We start from the raw sequence: 16726 nt of genomic DNA, 5'->3' as shown, positions 1-16726 counted from the left end.
CTATCAAGATTCGAAGATACTACAGTGAGTGGATTACAGACTTTTAAGGGAGAAAAGTATTTATCATGTTCAAAAAGTTTGAATGGGAATGAAATATGAAGTTGTGAGAGATGTGGTTTGTGAATTACCAAGGAACATAAATTCAGTTTGTAACAAAAACAGGAAGGTGGAGATTGGGTATTCTTTTTGCAGTTTTAAGAATGAAACATATTACCAGAAACTGAATCAAATGATGCAAATGTAAGGAGATTTGTGAAAATAAAATAAAATGTTATTTGAAAATGGATAAAATATTGTTCCAATTAAATCAGTACAAATTGTGGCATAAAGTAGCCAGATTTTGTACTGATATTTCTGTGACACTACAATTATTTTCTTTTTGGAATTCTTTGATATATAAAGCAGAATGACACATCTAATAACAACTCTAGCACAGAATTGACCTAATTTTGTTACGTTCCAGGTTCTTTGTCACTGTCTTACCTTTTTGATGGGCTTTGCTATCATAGAGATGTGCAAATAAAGTGGGGAAGGAACTAAACGAGGCTTTTCCAGCTGAACCTCAATTAGATATAATGTAAAAGGATACAACTTAGAAAACAGCATGTATTTAATATTTTCAATTTACATGAATAGTTTCTACCAAATATACCTGAAGATGAAGGTTCCATACATAAACTGATCTAAATAAATTTCAAAGTCTGAAGCCTTTATGGTAGCTGCAGCACTCACCTTGAATTCTAATTCCATGGCTGTAACTGTCTCTGCTGGTGGAACCTGACCGAGTTTCTGTATGTGGGCAAAGAGACTTCTTGCTGGAACTTCTGTATTTCCACATGTTGCTGCCTCAAGGAGGGCCTCATGAATGAAGATATACTGATCTTCTGTCTGAACCATGTAATTTCGCTGTGCTCTCATGCAGGTGACATGACCATAGATATCCACTGTCTTTTCATGCTTAATTCGTTCCAGCATGGCATCAATCACGACAAAGCAGCCAGTTCGACCCACCCCAGCACTACGAAAAGGGAGAAAAGTCAACATGAAATGATAAGCTGTTATTAGTAGTTTTCATTCATTGAAAGTAGTCCAACATCTGTAAATAGTTCTAAAGAATATTCAGGATGTCAGACTTGGTTCTTTACTAGTATTTAATCTCAAATAACAATTTATTTTTAATAGAACCTTTAACTTAGGAAAATGCCTTGAGGCACCTCCGAGAAATGTTAGCAAACAAAATTTGACATCAAGCCACACACAAAGTCATTGGGGTAGACATTCAAAGGCATAGTCAAAGGGATGATATTAATGTGTCATGAAAGAGAAATGAGGGATAGAGAGGTGCAGAGATTTAGGCAGAGAATTCCAGAGCTTCAGGTCTCATCAGCTAAAGGCACACACAGCTAGCAATGGCGAAATAATTAAATATAGTGATCATCAAAGGAGCACAGACATTTGAAAGCTGTCATGATAAGATTACAAAATAACAGGGAGAGGTTCAGTGATATTTAAAAACACAGCATGTCAATTTATGTACTGCTTATTTGGAAAGCAATAATGGTCAAAATACACAGGAAAAGGACAAAAGCAGCACAGTTTTGGATGGCTTTAAGTTTCGTGAGTTTTTTGAGGCTAGCAAGTAATTTTTCTGCAATAATCACGTCTTGAATTTACAAAGGCATTGCTAGAACTTTGAACAACAGGTAAGCGATGCAGAGTTGAATATCATCTCAAATGTTTAAAGAAATCTGTAAAAGATAAACAGAAAATGCTATAAAGTCTCAGCTGTTCAGACGGTGTCGGTTGATGGGTTGACACAGCCAGTTAAAGAAAAACTGAAAAAAGGAAAATAGTTGGCATTTTAATAATTCTTCATTCCACCATCACAAAGAATGTGAATTTTGTGATGAAACAAACTCCCAAAGACAGGAGATAACATTTTATTTGTTTCTTCAATTTTTTTTACAGCATGGAACCACTTTACCTAACTCGCTCTTCTCAACTTAGTTTAGACTTCCTCAATGTGCTATAGACCACTTTTTGACAATAACTGAAGCACTCTTATATTTGAGATCACCTTTACAATTGGGACTGACAGATACATAGCACAGCTCTGGGTAATTTGAACTGTTTTTGCTCCCTCTCTAGGCAATCACCTAATTTCAACTCAATTATGAAAACGATAATGGAAATAAGTGATTAATAATCCCATTGTAGCAACATAAGGTTTGCCAGCAATAAATTTAAAAATAAAATTGCAGTATAGTACAGCTGAGTTAATTACTGGTTGAATTTAGCATGCTCAATACCCAAAGATTAAAAGTTAAATGAAGTCCTGAGGCTCTAAATGTCAAGGCTGTGAAATATTTTTTTTTTAGAAAGCACAGAAAAATGTATCAAACAGATTCACAATGAATTAATTTCTTTAGTACTTATTCCAGTAAGACAACACATCAAACTGGAAAACCAGTGAAAAAGATGAGCCCTTAGATGCCAATTTATAGCATACTGTAAAAAAAATTGTGACTTAATCTGTAAGGATATAAAATTTTATTTCCCTTGCATTGGACGAAAAAGTGGAAAGAAAATTAAATATTGTAATCACAAACTTCATGCCACAGGTATGCTGCATATTTTTATGTAAAATTGTATTTTGCAGTTGACAGTTTTTTTATTTTAAAATAACACAAAGTTACATCTGTAATCTAAAACAATAAAAATAGATTGCAACCACTCTGCACCAATTCGGAGAAAGAAGGTACTTTTCACCCTTTCACACAAACATCTACTCCATGTGATCACCACCAAACTTCCAAATACTAACCCCGTGATCCCACCAAAGTTAACCCTCTATTGCAAAACATTACAGAGCCACTTTCTCTCGGCATATTTTAAATTTTGGAACATCCATTATCATTCTTTATTTTCTCCCTTTACTGTCATTAATTTCCCTACATTGTGTTTCCCTTTACTTGTGCCACACACTTGTGCTAAAAGGTTGGCTAGACTCTAATCCAAAAGATGATAATTTATCTTTGTGACATTTCAAAAGTTTGATGGCTGAGATTAGCCTGAGTATAATGTACACAAGAGCTTCTGTTTACATTTATAATTATTAGTATCCCTCATTGTCAATGTCTACTATTAGAGCATGGAGTAAAACTACAGAAAAAAAAACTTGTTCCGAGTGCAAGACTGAGGGGCTGATTATTCTCAGAAAGTGCTAAATTCCAAATAGTTTAAAGTTACCATGAAATTCAAATGGCTAGCAATCCCATCTAGTTAAATGCAAGTTCATAAACATTCAACATCCATACTGTTTCCCTCATTTTATAGCATTAAGAAAATTCTGTAATAATTTCAGATTTGTGCACCTGCAGTGAACCACCATAGGACCGGCATCCGGTGGATTGCATGCTTTGACTCTCCTCAAGAAGGCCAATATTGGAGTAGGGTATTCTGGAACACCATGGTCTGGCCAAGCCATGAACTGGAACTGTCGCACTTCTCGCTTCTCACTTGAACCATTCTGTTAAGGAAAGAGGATTTCTAAGCTGAATTGTGAACAAAAGCTACAAAAAAAAACTTAGTGTATCTTATGCTCAGGGACAGTAACCACACCATTTAATATACCTTTCTACAAATGCATTACTTGAAAGCAAAAAGAGTAAGCATTTCTATTTGGCTGCTGAATTGGCTGTAAGGATTAGAGCTTCCTTTAAATCCTCATTAATCCATAATTCAAGTGCAATGAAAAGCAGATTAGGGGAAATACCCCTTGCTGATCACATCTAACTTTGAACACATATAACGACAAGATTCACATGGACAACATAAAAAAGGCTGTTATACCTTATAAAGTGCAAATGTTCGGACAGAATATGTGGCTAGCTCCACTATATCCAAAAGGGTGACTTGAATCATTCCATAAGTCTCTGTTCCTCGACACGGCCAATATTGATCACATTTCACCTATGAAAAATATGATGACTGGTTAAGAATGTTTAAAGCACAGGAATCAGGAAGAAGCAAATAGTTACTAGTCAATGCAGCTTTTTATACTTAAAGGCAAAATTGCAAGTTATTTGCCCATTGACATTTCATTTAACCTAGTTTCTGTATATGAAAGCACATAAGTACAACAGAAACACAATTTTTTGAGTGTGATTCATTGTCATTTATCTATTATATAGCGAGGACTACAAAGCCAATAAATATTTTTTGAAGCACACTTTAGTATTACTAATATTACATAACATTAAGTCTTCAATGGAGTCCGCCTCAATAACTGAAATACAAAAAGCTCAAATCAAATGTCAGTATTTTTTTAAAAAATTCAATATGTAAGTTTGCAGATGACACAAAGGTTGGTGGTGTTGTAGATAGTTAGAGGATTGTCAAAGATTGCAGAGAGACATTGATAGTATGCAGAAGTGGGCTGAGAAGTGGCAGATGGAGTTCAACCCGGAGAAGTGTGAGGTGGTACACTTTGGAAGGACAAACTCCAAGGCAGAGTACAAAGTAAATGGCAGGATACTTGGTAGTGTGGAGGAGCAGAGGATTCTGGGGGTACATGTCCACAGATCCATGAAAGTTGCCTCACAGGTGGATAGGGTAGTTAAGAAAGCTTATGGGGTGTTAGCTTTCATAAGTCGAGGGATAGAGTTTAAGAGTCGCGATGTAATGATGCAGCTCTATAAAACTCTGGTTAGGCCACACTTGGAGTACTGTGTCCAGTTCTGGTCACCTCACTATAGGAAGGATGTGGAAGCATTGGAAAGGGTACAGAGGAGATTTACCAGGATGCTGCCTGGTTTAGAAAGTATGCATTATGATCAGAGATTAAGGGAGCTAGAGCTTTACTCTTTGGAGAGAAGGAGGATGAGAGGAGACATGATAGAGGTGTACAAGATAATAAGAGGATTAGATAGAGTAGATAGCCAGCGCCTCTTCCCCAGGGCACCATTGCTCATTACAAGAGGACATGGCTTTAAGGTAAGGGGTGGGAAGTTCAAGGAGGATATTAGAGGAAGTTTTTTTTTTACTCAGAGAGTGGTTGGTGCGTGGAATGCACTGCCTGAGTCAGTGGCGGAGGCAGATACACTAGTGAAGTTTAAGAGACTACTAGACAGGTATATGGAGGAATTTAAGGTGGGGGCTTATATGGGAGGCAGGGTTTGAGGGTCGGCACAACATTGTGGGCCGAAGGGCCTGTACTGTGCTGTACTATTCTATGTTCTAACACTTCTTATTACCAAAGAGCTTAGTGATATTTCTGCACAAGGCCACTGCTTTATGTGCCACACCCACTGCCCACATACTCACATTTAGCAAATTTAAAAATTGCGACTCACATTCAAAATTCTATAAGCGAAATACAACATAGCTATGTTTCCTAATCTGGTATAACCAGAATAGAAGAAATCCACAAACTACAGTAACAGAATGCAAGACCATATGAAAATATCTTGCTTCAGTTACATAGCAATGTCTAGTCTAAAGAAGGAAAGAGAATGTTTAAATCAAACCATTCCCTTTAGGACAAAAAAAATGGAAAAGGAAGATCCAGGCAAGGATCTTACTCAACTGGCAGCATACCAAGAGACTTGTACTTTGTTAAATGAGCTACAATTAAGGATGAGAGAAGATCTCATTTCCTTTCATGTTCAGTAATGTGTTAATTCCAACAGATTCTGGAGATTTGCAAAGTGGCAGTTTTTGACACAATTCAAGTATCAACAAGATCTATTTGTCACAAGATATAAATAGAATTAAACAAACTAAGCAATGGCAAACTTGAGAGGAAGTAAACAAGAATGAACTTCAAAATAAACTTTGAGGTGTTTCTGCTTCCTCAAAAACATACAAATAGGAATTAACTCAACAAAACTAAATGAGAATAAATAAGAGCATTTTGTCTGTCTTTGCATATTTAATACATAGAAATAAAGATATCTGTTTTATTTTATGTATACCTGGACTCAAAGATTTATGTCACAATTAGTTGTTTAGAGGATATAGCAAAGGGGCAATATTTCATTTGGCCCCTTGGGTGGGTAAATGGGTCTTTCAGTATTTAAAAAAAATACGTTCAGGGTATATGTGTGTCACAGACAAGGAGTAGCATTAAAACATCCAAAGATGTTAGTGGGATGTAGCTACAATATATATTTGGTTTGATTTTCTGTTACACAGATTATACTTTTTGTAGTAAGATTCCAGTTTTGTGCTCAACAGCCTGAAAAATGCTCCAAATTATAAAAGGGGGGAAAAACCCTTTATGTTTTTAATAAATACAAAGTACTGTATAACTTTATCAATTGCATTTCTTAAAAAGCCACATACTTCTGAGAACTTAGTTGAATTGTCTTAGAACCTATACCAATTATGATTAGAATAATTTTACTGGCACTTCAGTAAATCGCAATTTTATAGCTGAAGAAAGTTTTTTTAAAGATGGGAAGTATTTCATAATTAGTATTTTACAGTTCCACACTACCACTAATGACACATAAAATGATTTAGGTTTGCTAGAAAAGCAAAAATAATTTTCTCAGAGGAATGATAATAGCTTTAAAATTGATTATGCTCACCCTAAAAGCACTTTACACTCTTGTAGTTCAGAAAAACATACAACTCTAAAGTTACTTATGAAACCCCCCTTTCACTGTGCGTCTCCGGAAATGCGACTCATTAGCGCCTCTCTAGCAGCTATTAGATTCCACGGCGAGAAACCCACCTTTCTCAGGCTTCTTACATCTTGGGTGTATATGACCTAGGTCCCGCCAAATGTCTCACCCACCTAAACCCTGGCTTGTGTGAATGCTGTGTGATTTACTGCCCCTGGCAATGGCCCAACATCAAGAAATAACAGTTCGTATACTGCATACAATTAACAAGTATATTTAAGAATGTTAACTTAACCAAACAGTTATTAAAAGGAAAGAGAAAAAACAAAAAAGGCCCATTATACTTAAACAGTCACATGTGCACATGGAAGACCAGAGGAGAGGTCATGTTGTACCTTTGTTTAGAAGGGCAGCAGTGATGAGCCAGGCAACTACAGACAGGTGAATCTTACTTCAATGGTGGGAAAATCTTAGAATTCTACAGCATGCAAACAGGCCAAGTCCCTACCAAACTATTATTCTGCCGAGACCCATTGACCTGGGAGAAATTCAGAGTTCAGCAGAGGAGGACAAAGGGCTTAATTAGGAAGGAGAAAAAAGATTATGAGAGAAAACTGGCAGGGAACATAAAAACAGACTGTAAAAGCTTTTATAGATATGTAAAAAGGAAAAGACTAGTAAAGACAAATGTAGGTCCCCTGCAGACAGAAACAGGTGAATTGATTATGGGGAGCAAGGACATGGCAGACCAATTGAATAATTACTTTGGTTCTGTCTTCACTAAGAAGGACATAAATAATCTTCCAGAAATAGTAGGGGACAGAGGGTCCAGTGAGATGGAGGAACTGAGCGAAATACATGTTAGTAGGGAAGTGGTGTTAGGTAAATTGAAGGGATTGAAGGCAGATAAATCCCCAGGGCCAGATGGTCTGCATCCCAGAGTGCTTAAGGAAGTAGCCCAAGAAATAGTGGATGCATTAGTGATAATTTTTCAAAACTCGTTAGATTCTGGACTAGTTCCTGAGGATTGGAGGGTGGCTAATGTAACTCCACTTTTTAAAAAAGGAGGGAGAGAGAAACCGGGGAATTATAGACCGGTTAGCCTAACGTCGGTGGTGGGGAAACTGCTGGAGTCAGTTATCAAGGATGTGATAACAGCACATTTGGAAAGCGGTGAAATGATCGGACAAAGTCAGCATGGATTTGTGAAAGGAAAATCATGTCTGACGAATCTCATAGAATTTTTTGAGGATGTAACTAGTAGAGTGGATAGGGGAGAACCAGTGGATGTGGTATATTTGGATTTTCAGAAGGCTTTTGACAAGGTCCCACACAGGAGATTAGCGTGCAAACTTAAAGCACACAGTATTGGGGGTAAGGTATTGGTGTGGGTGGAGAGTTGGTTAGCAGACAGGAAGCAAAGAGTGGGAATAAACGGGACCTTTTCAGAATGGCAGGCAGTGACTAGTGGGGTACCGCAAGGCTCAGTGCTGGGACCCCAGTTGTTTACAATATATATTAATGACTTGGATGAGGGAATTAAATGCAGCATCTCCAAGTTTGCGGATGACACGAAGCTGGGTGACAGTGTTAGCTGTGAGGAGGATGCTAAGAGGATGCAGGGTGACTTGGATAGGTTGGGTGAGTGGGCAAATTCATGGCAGATGCAATTTAATGCGGATAAATGTGAAGTTATCCACTTTGGTGGCAAAAATAGGAAAACAGATTATTATCTGAATGGTGGCCCATTAGGAAAAGGGGAGGTGCAACGAGACCTGGGTGTCATTATACACCAGTCATTGAAAGTGGGCATGCAGGTACAGCAGGCGGTGAAAAAGGCGAATGGTATGCTGGCATTTATAGCGAGAAGATTCGAGTACAGGAGCAGGGAGGTACTACTGCAGTTGTACAAGGCCTTGGTGAGACCACACCTGGAGTATTGTGTGCAGTTTTGGTCCCCTAATCTGAGGAAAGACATCCTTGCCATAGAGCGAGTACAAAGAAGGTTCACCAGATTGATTCCTGGGATGGCAGGACTTTCACATGAAGAAAGACTGGATGAACTGGGCTTGTACTCGTTGGAATTTAGAAGATTGAGGGGGGATCTGATTGAAACGTATAAGATCCTAAAAGGATTGGACAGGCTAGATGCAGGAAGATTGTTCCCGATGTTGGGGAGGTCCAGAACGAGGAGCCACAGTTTGAGGATAGAGGGGAAGCCTTTTAGGACCGAGATTAGGAAAAACTTCTTCACACAGAGAGTGGTGAATCTGTGGAATGCTCTGCCACAGGAAACAGTTGAGGCCAGTTCATTGGCTATATTTAAGAGGGAGTTAGATATGGCCCTTGTGGCTACGGGGGTCAGGGGGTATGGAGGGAAGGCTGGGGCAGGGTTCTGAGTTGGATGATCAACCATGATCATAATAAATGGCAGTGTAGGCTCGAAGGGCCGAATGGCCTACTCCTGCACCTATTCTCTATGTTTCTATGACCTGCACCTGAATCATAACCTTCTATACTCCTTCCCATCTATGTCCCTATCCAAATTTCTTTTAAATATTGAAAACAAACCTACATCCACCACTCCTGCTGACAGCTCGTCTCACACTTTCACCACCTTTAGAGTGAAGAAGTTCCTTCTCATGTTCCCCTTAAACATTTAAGTTATTGGAAGGAATTCTGAGAGAGAGGATTTATTTGCATTTGGAATGGGACGGACTGATTAGGGATAGTTGGCGTGGCTTTGTGCATGGAGAATCATGTATTATAAATATGACTGAAACTTTTTGAAAAGGTAACCGAAAAGATAGACAAAGGCTGGATGGCAGATACTGACTACATGAACTTCGGCAAGGTCTTTGACAAGGTGATGAAAGGTCTCTACCTGAAACGTCGACTGTTTATTAATTTCTATAGAAGCTGCCTGACCTGCTGAGTTCTGCCAGCTTTTTGTGTGTGTTGCTTTGACAAGGCCTTGCTTGGTAGGTTGGTCATGAAGGTTAGAACAGATGAGAGCCAGCTGAAAGGATATAAAACAGGCTTGGTGGTGCAAGGCATGGGAGGGAATGGAGAATTGGTGCTGGATCCCTGCATTGTTTGTTATGTACTATATATTAATGATTTGGATGAGAATGTACGTGGCATAATTTAGTAAGTTTACACGATACATAAAAATGTAGGCAGTGAAAAAGAGTCTAAAGTTACAACAGGATCTGGATCTACTTGAAAGTGGGTAATGGAACAGCAAACAGAATTTAACTCAGACACATGCAATTTGATGCATTTTGTACAGTAAAACCAAGACAACAAATATCAGGGCCCTGGGAAGTACTGTTGAACAGAGGGATGTTAAGGTACAAGCAAATTGTTCTCTAAATGGGACACAGCCTCAAGATTTGGGGGAGTAGATTTGGGACAGAGATGAGGAGAAATTGCTTTTCTCAGAGAGTGGTGATTCTGTGAAATTCTCTGCCCAATGAAGCAGTGGAATATACTTAAGACAAGCTTGGTTAGATTTTTGCACAGTAGGGGAATTAAGGGTTATGAGGAAAAGGTTGGAAGTGGAGATGAGTCCATGGCCAAATCAACCATGATCTTATTGAATGGCGGAGCAGGCTCGACGGGCCAGATGGCCTACTCCTGCTCCTATTTCTTGTGTTATGTGGCAACATCGATGGCCATTGTGTGAAGAAGCTAAATGGCTAGTTTGTCTTCTTTGGCCAAAGAAATGAACATAATACAGTTCTATAAAACATTTGTTAGGCTGCACTTGACTACCACTGGCACATCTTTGGCATGCGAGAGGAAACGGGAACACCCGGTGGAAATCCATGTGTTCATGGGGAGGATGCGTACAAATTCCTTACGGACAGCGCCAGAATTGACAGCCCGAGCTGTAACGGTGTTGCACTAAGATTTATTATCATTGTCTTTTGTGACATGAAATTTGTTGTTTTGATGCAGCAGCATTAATGAAAAAACATGAAGTTACTATAAATTGCAAAATAAATAGTGCTAAAGAAAAAGAATAATGAGATCATGTTTATGGTTCATTTAGAAATCTGAAGGCAGAGAGGAAAGGACCTGTTTCTGAATCTTTCAGTCTGGGTCCTCAGGGTCTTGTCCCTCCTCTCTGATAGTGGTATTATAGTGATAGTGTCCCAGATAGTGAGGGTCCTTAGTGGTGGATGCTGCCTTTTTGAAACAGCTCCTCTTGAAGGCATCCTTAAAAGGTGGGGAGGGCTGTGTCCATGATGGAGCTGGCTGAGCCTACAGTCCTAACCACGCTTTGGAACGGAGAATAAAATTACATCTATGCAAATGAGTCTACAGTCCTAACCACGCTATGGAACGGAGAATAAAATTACATCTATGTAAATGAGTCTACAGTCCTAACCACACTTTGGAATGGAGAATAAAATTACATCTATGTAAATGAGTCTACAGTCCTAACCACGCTTTAGATTGGAGAATAAAATTACGTCTATGCAAATCCCTTCAGTATCCTGTGAACCTGTGATCTCTGTCTCAGAATCAACATCAGAATATCTTTCAAGATGGTGAACCCTTGCAAGACACAGGCTGTGATAGTGTACCTGGTAGAGCTCTGAAATCCTGTGCCAACTAACTGGCAGGAATGTTCAAGGACACCTTCAATCTCTCACGGCTGCAGTTAGAGGTTCCCACTTGCTTCAAAAAGGCGACAATGATACCAGTGCCCAAGAGTAGGAGGGTGAGCTGCCTCAACAACTAATGCCCAGTGGCACTCACATCTACTATGATGAAGTGGTTTGAGAGGTTGGTCATGGCCAGAATCAACTTCTGCTTAAGCAGGGACCTGGACCCACTGCAATTTGCCAATCACCATAGTAGGTCTACAGTGGATGCAGTCTCACTGGCTCTCCTCTCAGCCTTGGATCTCCTGGACAATACTAATACCTATATCAGGCTGCTGTTAATTATTGACTACAGCTCAGCGTTCAACACAATCAGACCCTTAGTTCTAATCAACAAGCTCCAAAACCAGGGCCTCTGTACCATCCCCTCCACAAATGGATCCTTGACTTCCTTATTGGGAGACCATGGTCATGCAAATCAGAAGTAACATCTCCTCCTCGTTGACAGTCAACATCAGCGGACCTCAGGGATGCATGCTTAGCCCACTGCTCTTCTCACTTTACACAACAATTTTTGACAGAAATTCAGATGGTGATGAGGAGGTGCAGGGGAGAGCGACAGATCAGCTGGTTGAGTAGTGTCGCAGCAACAATCTCGTACTCAATGTCAGTAAGATTAAGGAATTGATTATAGACTTCTGGAAGAGGAAGCCAAGGGAACACGCACCAGTCTTCACCAAGGGATCAGAAGGGGTAAGGATGAACAGTTACAAGTTTCTGGGTGTCAACATCTCTGACGATCTTTCCTGGGACCAACACATTGATGTAATTATAAAGGAGGAATGACAGTAGCAATATTTTATTTGGAGTTTGAGAAAAATTGGTATGCCAACAATGACACTCGCAAATTTCCACAGATGCACTGAGGAGAGCATTCTAACTGGTTGTATCACTATTTGGTATGGAGGGACCACACCACAAGATTAAATAAAACTGCAGAAAGTTGTAAACTCAGCCGGCTCCATCATGAGCACTATCCTCCCCAGGGTCCACTTAAAAAGATGATGCCCCAAGGCAGCGTCCATCAAGGACACCTGTCATGCAGGACATGCCCTCTTCTCATTGCTACCATCAAGGTGGTGGTACAGGAGCCTGAAGACACACACAGTGTTTCAGGAACAGCTTCTACCCTTCTGCCAGCAGATTTCTGAATGGACAATAAACTCACGAACACTCCCTCAGCTTTTTCTCCTCCTCTGTTTTTGCACAAATCATTTATTTTTTAAAACATATACTGTACTTCTTACTGTAATATATTTTTATTATTTATAATGTACTGTTTCTGCAAAACAACAAATTTCATGACATATGCCAGTAATATTAGACTTGATTCTGATTCTTTTCAGTCTCTTGCAATTCAATGTATTTAAGTCTCCATACTAGGCTGTGATGCTTATTGGCAACCCCAATATCCAGTTGCAAATTGCCTATTCTCCAAAGAGCAGGGCCACCCATTGACTGCTGCCAATTGGCTGCCATCTGATTTCTGATAATCCTTTCCACACCTCTACCCACTGAGTCTCAGCAAATCTATCATTCAAAACCTGCAACCTAGCTCACATCCTCAGATCTCTTCCAGAAAACTTAGGGAGAATCTTCAGCTGTCAGTGTGGCAGGATATTGACAGACTGTGGTCTCCTGCAGGTGGGTTGGTGGTTTCCTGCATGTGGCATATTGGCTGATTCTCCAATGAGAATTCAAGTACAGCACCTCACCCTATTGCTGACAACCCTCTGCATATCCTAAGAACTTGATATGTACAGGGCTCTGTCCCACATACGGTTTTCAAATTCAGATTATTCAGTTTTCCATGCTTTTAAAACTGTTTTCAAAACAGTTAGCATCTGAAGTATATGCAGACATTATTGCATAAAATTCATTAGGTTTTGCATTTCATTTCAAGTACTGAACATGGAGCTAAATGCACAATCAATAAACCTCCATTTTCTAACGGAAATGTAGTCCTGCCACAGAATTGTGGCTTGACTGCAGAGTCAGTGAAAGAGGACAGTCCTTGTGGCAAGGCATATCACATTCAACTTTCCTTTACAGTATTGCCTCTTCATTCCCATTGCTTTTTGAACAAGATATAACTTTCAAATACTTGCTCAACCTTAAGAGACCCTAATGATAAAACTTTGAAGTGATCTTACTTCTTGTGACAGACAAAATTAAGAAGAACACATCTGCAATATTTTACTCCCAGAATCAAAGTGACAAGATATGAGATTATTTAAATGCTGGCTATCTGTCTATTCTTGGTAACATTTGGCCTGGAAAAAATTCTAATGCATGAGAGCACAAGCAAAAGCGACACTGCTTAGTATACATGGAAATGTGTTCTGATGTCATTTGCACAGAAGTTTTGTTCGCATACCTTGTGCAAAGACACTTGTAATAATTTAAGAGATCCTAAATACATTTTCCCTCATCTGTCTAACTAGATTCCTGATTTTTTTGTGAATACAGTCGGCCCTCCTTATCCGCGAGTTCCGCATGCGTGAATTCAACCAATCACGAATCAAGAAAACCCGGAAGGGCTCTTCCAGCACTTGTTGTTCAAACATGTACAGACTTTTTTTTTGTCATTATTCCCTGAACAATGCAGTATAACAACTATTTTACATAGCATTTACATTGTATTAGGTATTATAAGTAATCTAGAGATGATTTGAAGTATACGGGAGGATGTGCGTAGGTTACTGTGGATCGGGATTAAAAAAAACTGTAAGTTCTCTTACTAAGCAATTCGGAACAGGTACATCTGGTATTATTTAGCACCAGTTAGTCAAATGTTTGTCTTAGTATACAGTATATATTTTACCTTTCTATGCATATAAAACACTTAAGAAACGTATGTTTCAGCGCCGGGCTCGGGAACGGAAATTCCCCAGTTCAATCCAGTGACAGACCGCTCCTGAGCGCGCTCTCCATCCGTGCCAGGTTGATGTGAAGGATCAAAAACCCAAAACCCAATAATTAAACCACTGCATTGCTTAGTAATAATTGTAGCTTTCATCGGGGCAGGGCTTTTCTCACTTACCCTTTAAGATTGTTCTGATCATTGACCGACTGTAGCCTGACGTTTTTCCAATGACCGATGGCGTTTCACCTCTTTCCGATCGCTTTATTATTTCCACTTTATTTTAAATCGTGATTGTGATTATTTTCGTGAACAGAAACACTGCAGACTCAGAGCTCTGCCACCGGGTCCTAATGTCCACCGCACTGAGACAGGTTAAATAAGGTCCAGGGCCCCGCTGGATCCCAAGGTCCACTGCATTTAGACAGGTTGAATAAGGGACTTGAGCATCCGCATTTTTTGGTATCCACGAGGGGTCCCGGAACCAATCCCTCGCGGATAAGGAGGGTCGACTGTAGTTAAGCAGATGTCATCTAAAGAACTTGTGTTGGGTTCTAGCAAAAGGCTTGACAAAAACATACATGAGGAAATCTGCAGATGCTAGAATTTCAAGCAACACACATAAAAGTTGCTGGTGAACGCAGCAGGCCAGGCAGCATCTCTAGGAGGACGTACAGTCGATGTTTCGGGCCGAGACCCTTCGTCAGGATTCAAAAACATACACGTCCTCTTCTGGTGCTGCAACTTGGATGGATGGAAATTGGTCTTCAGTTGCTCATCTATAGAAATGATTGGCCTAGACTAAGCTGTCATTTACCAATATCCAGCTGAAGATTTCAATTTCTGACATTCAGAAGTTTTCTCTTTGCAATTTCAAATAATTTTCTTATTAATTTCTTCCACTTCCACCTCTTCCAGATCAATCTCTTATTTCTTTGCTAATCTCTTTGCCATTCTATTTCACTTTGTACTGCCAAAAATTTTGACATTTAATGTCTCCTTCATAGCTTGCATTCAGAGACATTAGATTTTCTTCACCCTTTCCCCTTTCTCACATTCGATCTATAGTAAAACTCTTATTTCGTCACACATCCTGCCTAGCAGAGCTGAGCACTTCCAGTATTTTCAGCTTTCATTCAAACTTCCAGCAATTGCAGTGCTTTGCTCTTGCACTAATAAACTGTGCAGTTTCGGGTAAAGAAATAGTTTGCCTGACCTTATCAATCAAATTATGACAATTTAAACTCAATTGTAGCTACACTATTAAACTAGTAATGCAATGTTCTTGCTCATTATGATGATCCAAATATAGTTATAACTTGGGGATTACTTTGAAACTTCATTATTTGCATGAACAGCTAATCTTGAGATTAAGAAGAAAATGAAGTTATTTGGGAATCCTTTTTTTATCTGACAAAGGAACAGTGGAATTGAACATCAAGTTTTAGTGCTCTGGTTCATTTTGCAGCAAACACTGTGAAGGAAACCTGATCAATTTCTACACCTTGATTTGGAAAAGTTTCCAAAACTAAGGCAGTTAGCCAAGTTTTTTTTTTAGGCACTCATGTTCAAACATTCTATTTCAATGCTGAATATTAACAATATACAGCTGTCCCCCACTTTTCGAACGTTCGCTTTACGAAACCTCACTGTTATGAAAAAAATCATGCATGCGATAAAAGGCAGCGCGCGCCCCGAGCAGCCGCTCTCCTCCGGATTCGTAACTGCAATCTCGCCGGCATTGCTTAAACACGTGCCTGTGAGCAACCGTTTGCAAGATGAGTTCTATGGTATCGGAAAAGCCTGAAAGAGCTTGTAAGGGTATTACACTTAGCGTAAAACTAGATATAATTAAGCATTTCGATTGTGGTGAACGAAGTAAGGACAAAGTGAGTTTGGCTTGTGGAAGCTGATGAAGGTGATGTTGAAGAGGTTTTGGCATCCCATGACCAAGATCTGATAGATGAAGAGCTGATGCAATTGGAAGAGGAAAGGATAACAATCGAAACCGAATGAGTAATGATAAAGTACGACTTTAATTTTGAAAGAGTACGTCGTTTTGGGGAAATTTGCAGGATGGTTTGAGTGCTTACAAAGAACTGTATGATAGAAAAATGTGTGAGGCTCAGCAGTCAAGCAAGCCTTCCACATCAGCCACAGCAGACAACAAATCTCGACCTTCGATATCGAGGCGGGCAGTCATAGGAGAAGATGAGCTGCCTGCTCTAATGGAAACAGACGACGAGATGACACCCCAGTGTCCCACCACCCCAATGCCCAGGCCGCGGACAGATACCGATTCGCGGAGAATGCAGCAGTAGCCGGGAGACACACAGCACATCTTTAAGAAAAAAGCCGTAATAAACATGCTAATTAATTAGGTGCCGCCCGACACGTAATTAATTAGCATGTTTATTTTGGCTTTTTTCTTAAAGATGTGCTGTGTGCCTCCCGGCTACCGCTGCATGCTTCGTGGATCAGTATTGGTTTGCTGCCCGGAGGGTGGGGGCCACTGCACCACCCAAACTCCGACGACTCAGTCTAACACACCATCATCA

The 16726-nt window shown here is 39.7% G+C and overlaps 1 protein-coding gene across 4 annotated transcripts in view; it reads right to left on the bottom strand.

Annotated features, from left to right (window-relative positions):
- The window catches only part of ptprfa (protein tyrosine phosphatase receptor type Fa), a 358686-nt gene that overhangs the window by 37172 nt on the left and 304788 nt on the right, over positions 1-16726 (bottom strand). For all 4 annotated transcript variants that reach the window (XM_072273546.1, XM_072273548.1, XM_072273547.1 and 1 more), the window contains 3 exons: positions 3853-3972; positions 3375-3529; positions 733-1018 (listed from right to left, as the gene is read on the bottom strand). In XM_072273546.1, the coding sequence (XP_072129647.1) occupies positions 733-1018; positions 3375-3529; positions 3853-3972 (561 nt within the window). The remainder of the gene's footprint in view (positions 1-732; positions 1019-3374; positions 3530-3852; positions 3973-16726) is intronic.

The sequence above is a fragment of the Mobula birostris genome, chromosome 12 (assembly GCF_030028105.1).
Source record: "Mobula birostris isolate sMobBir1 chromosome 12, sMobBir1.hap1, whole genome shotgun sequence".
NCBI lineage: Eukaryota > Metazoa > Chordata > Chondrichthyes > Myliobatiformes > Myliobatidae > Mobula > Mobula birostris.
This window is presented reverse-complemented; position numbering and strand designations above follow the sequence as displayed.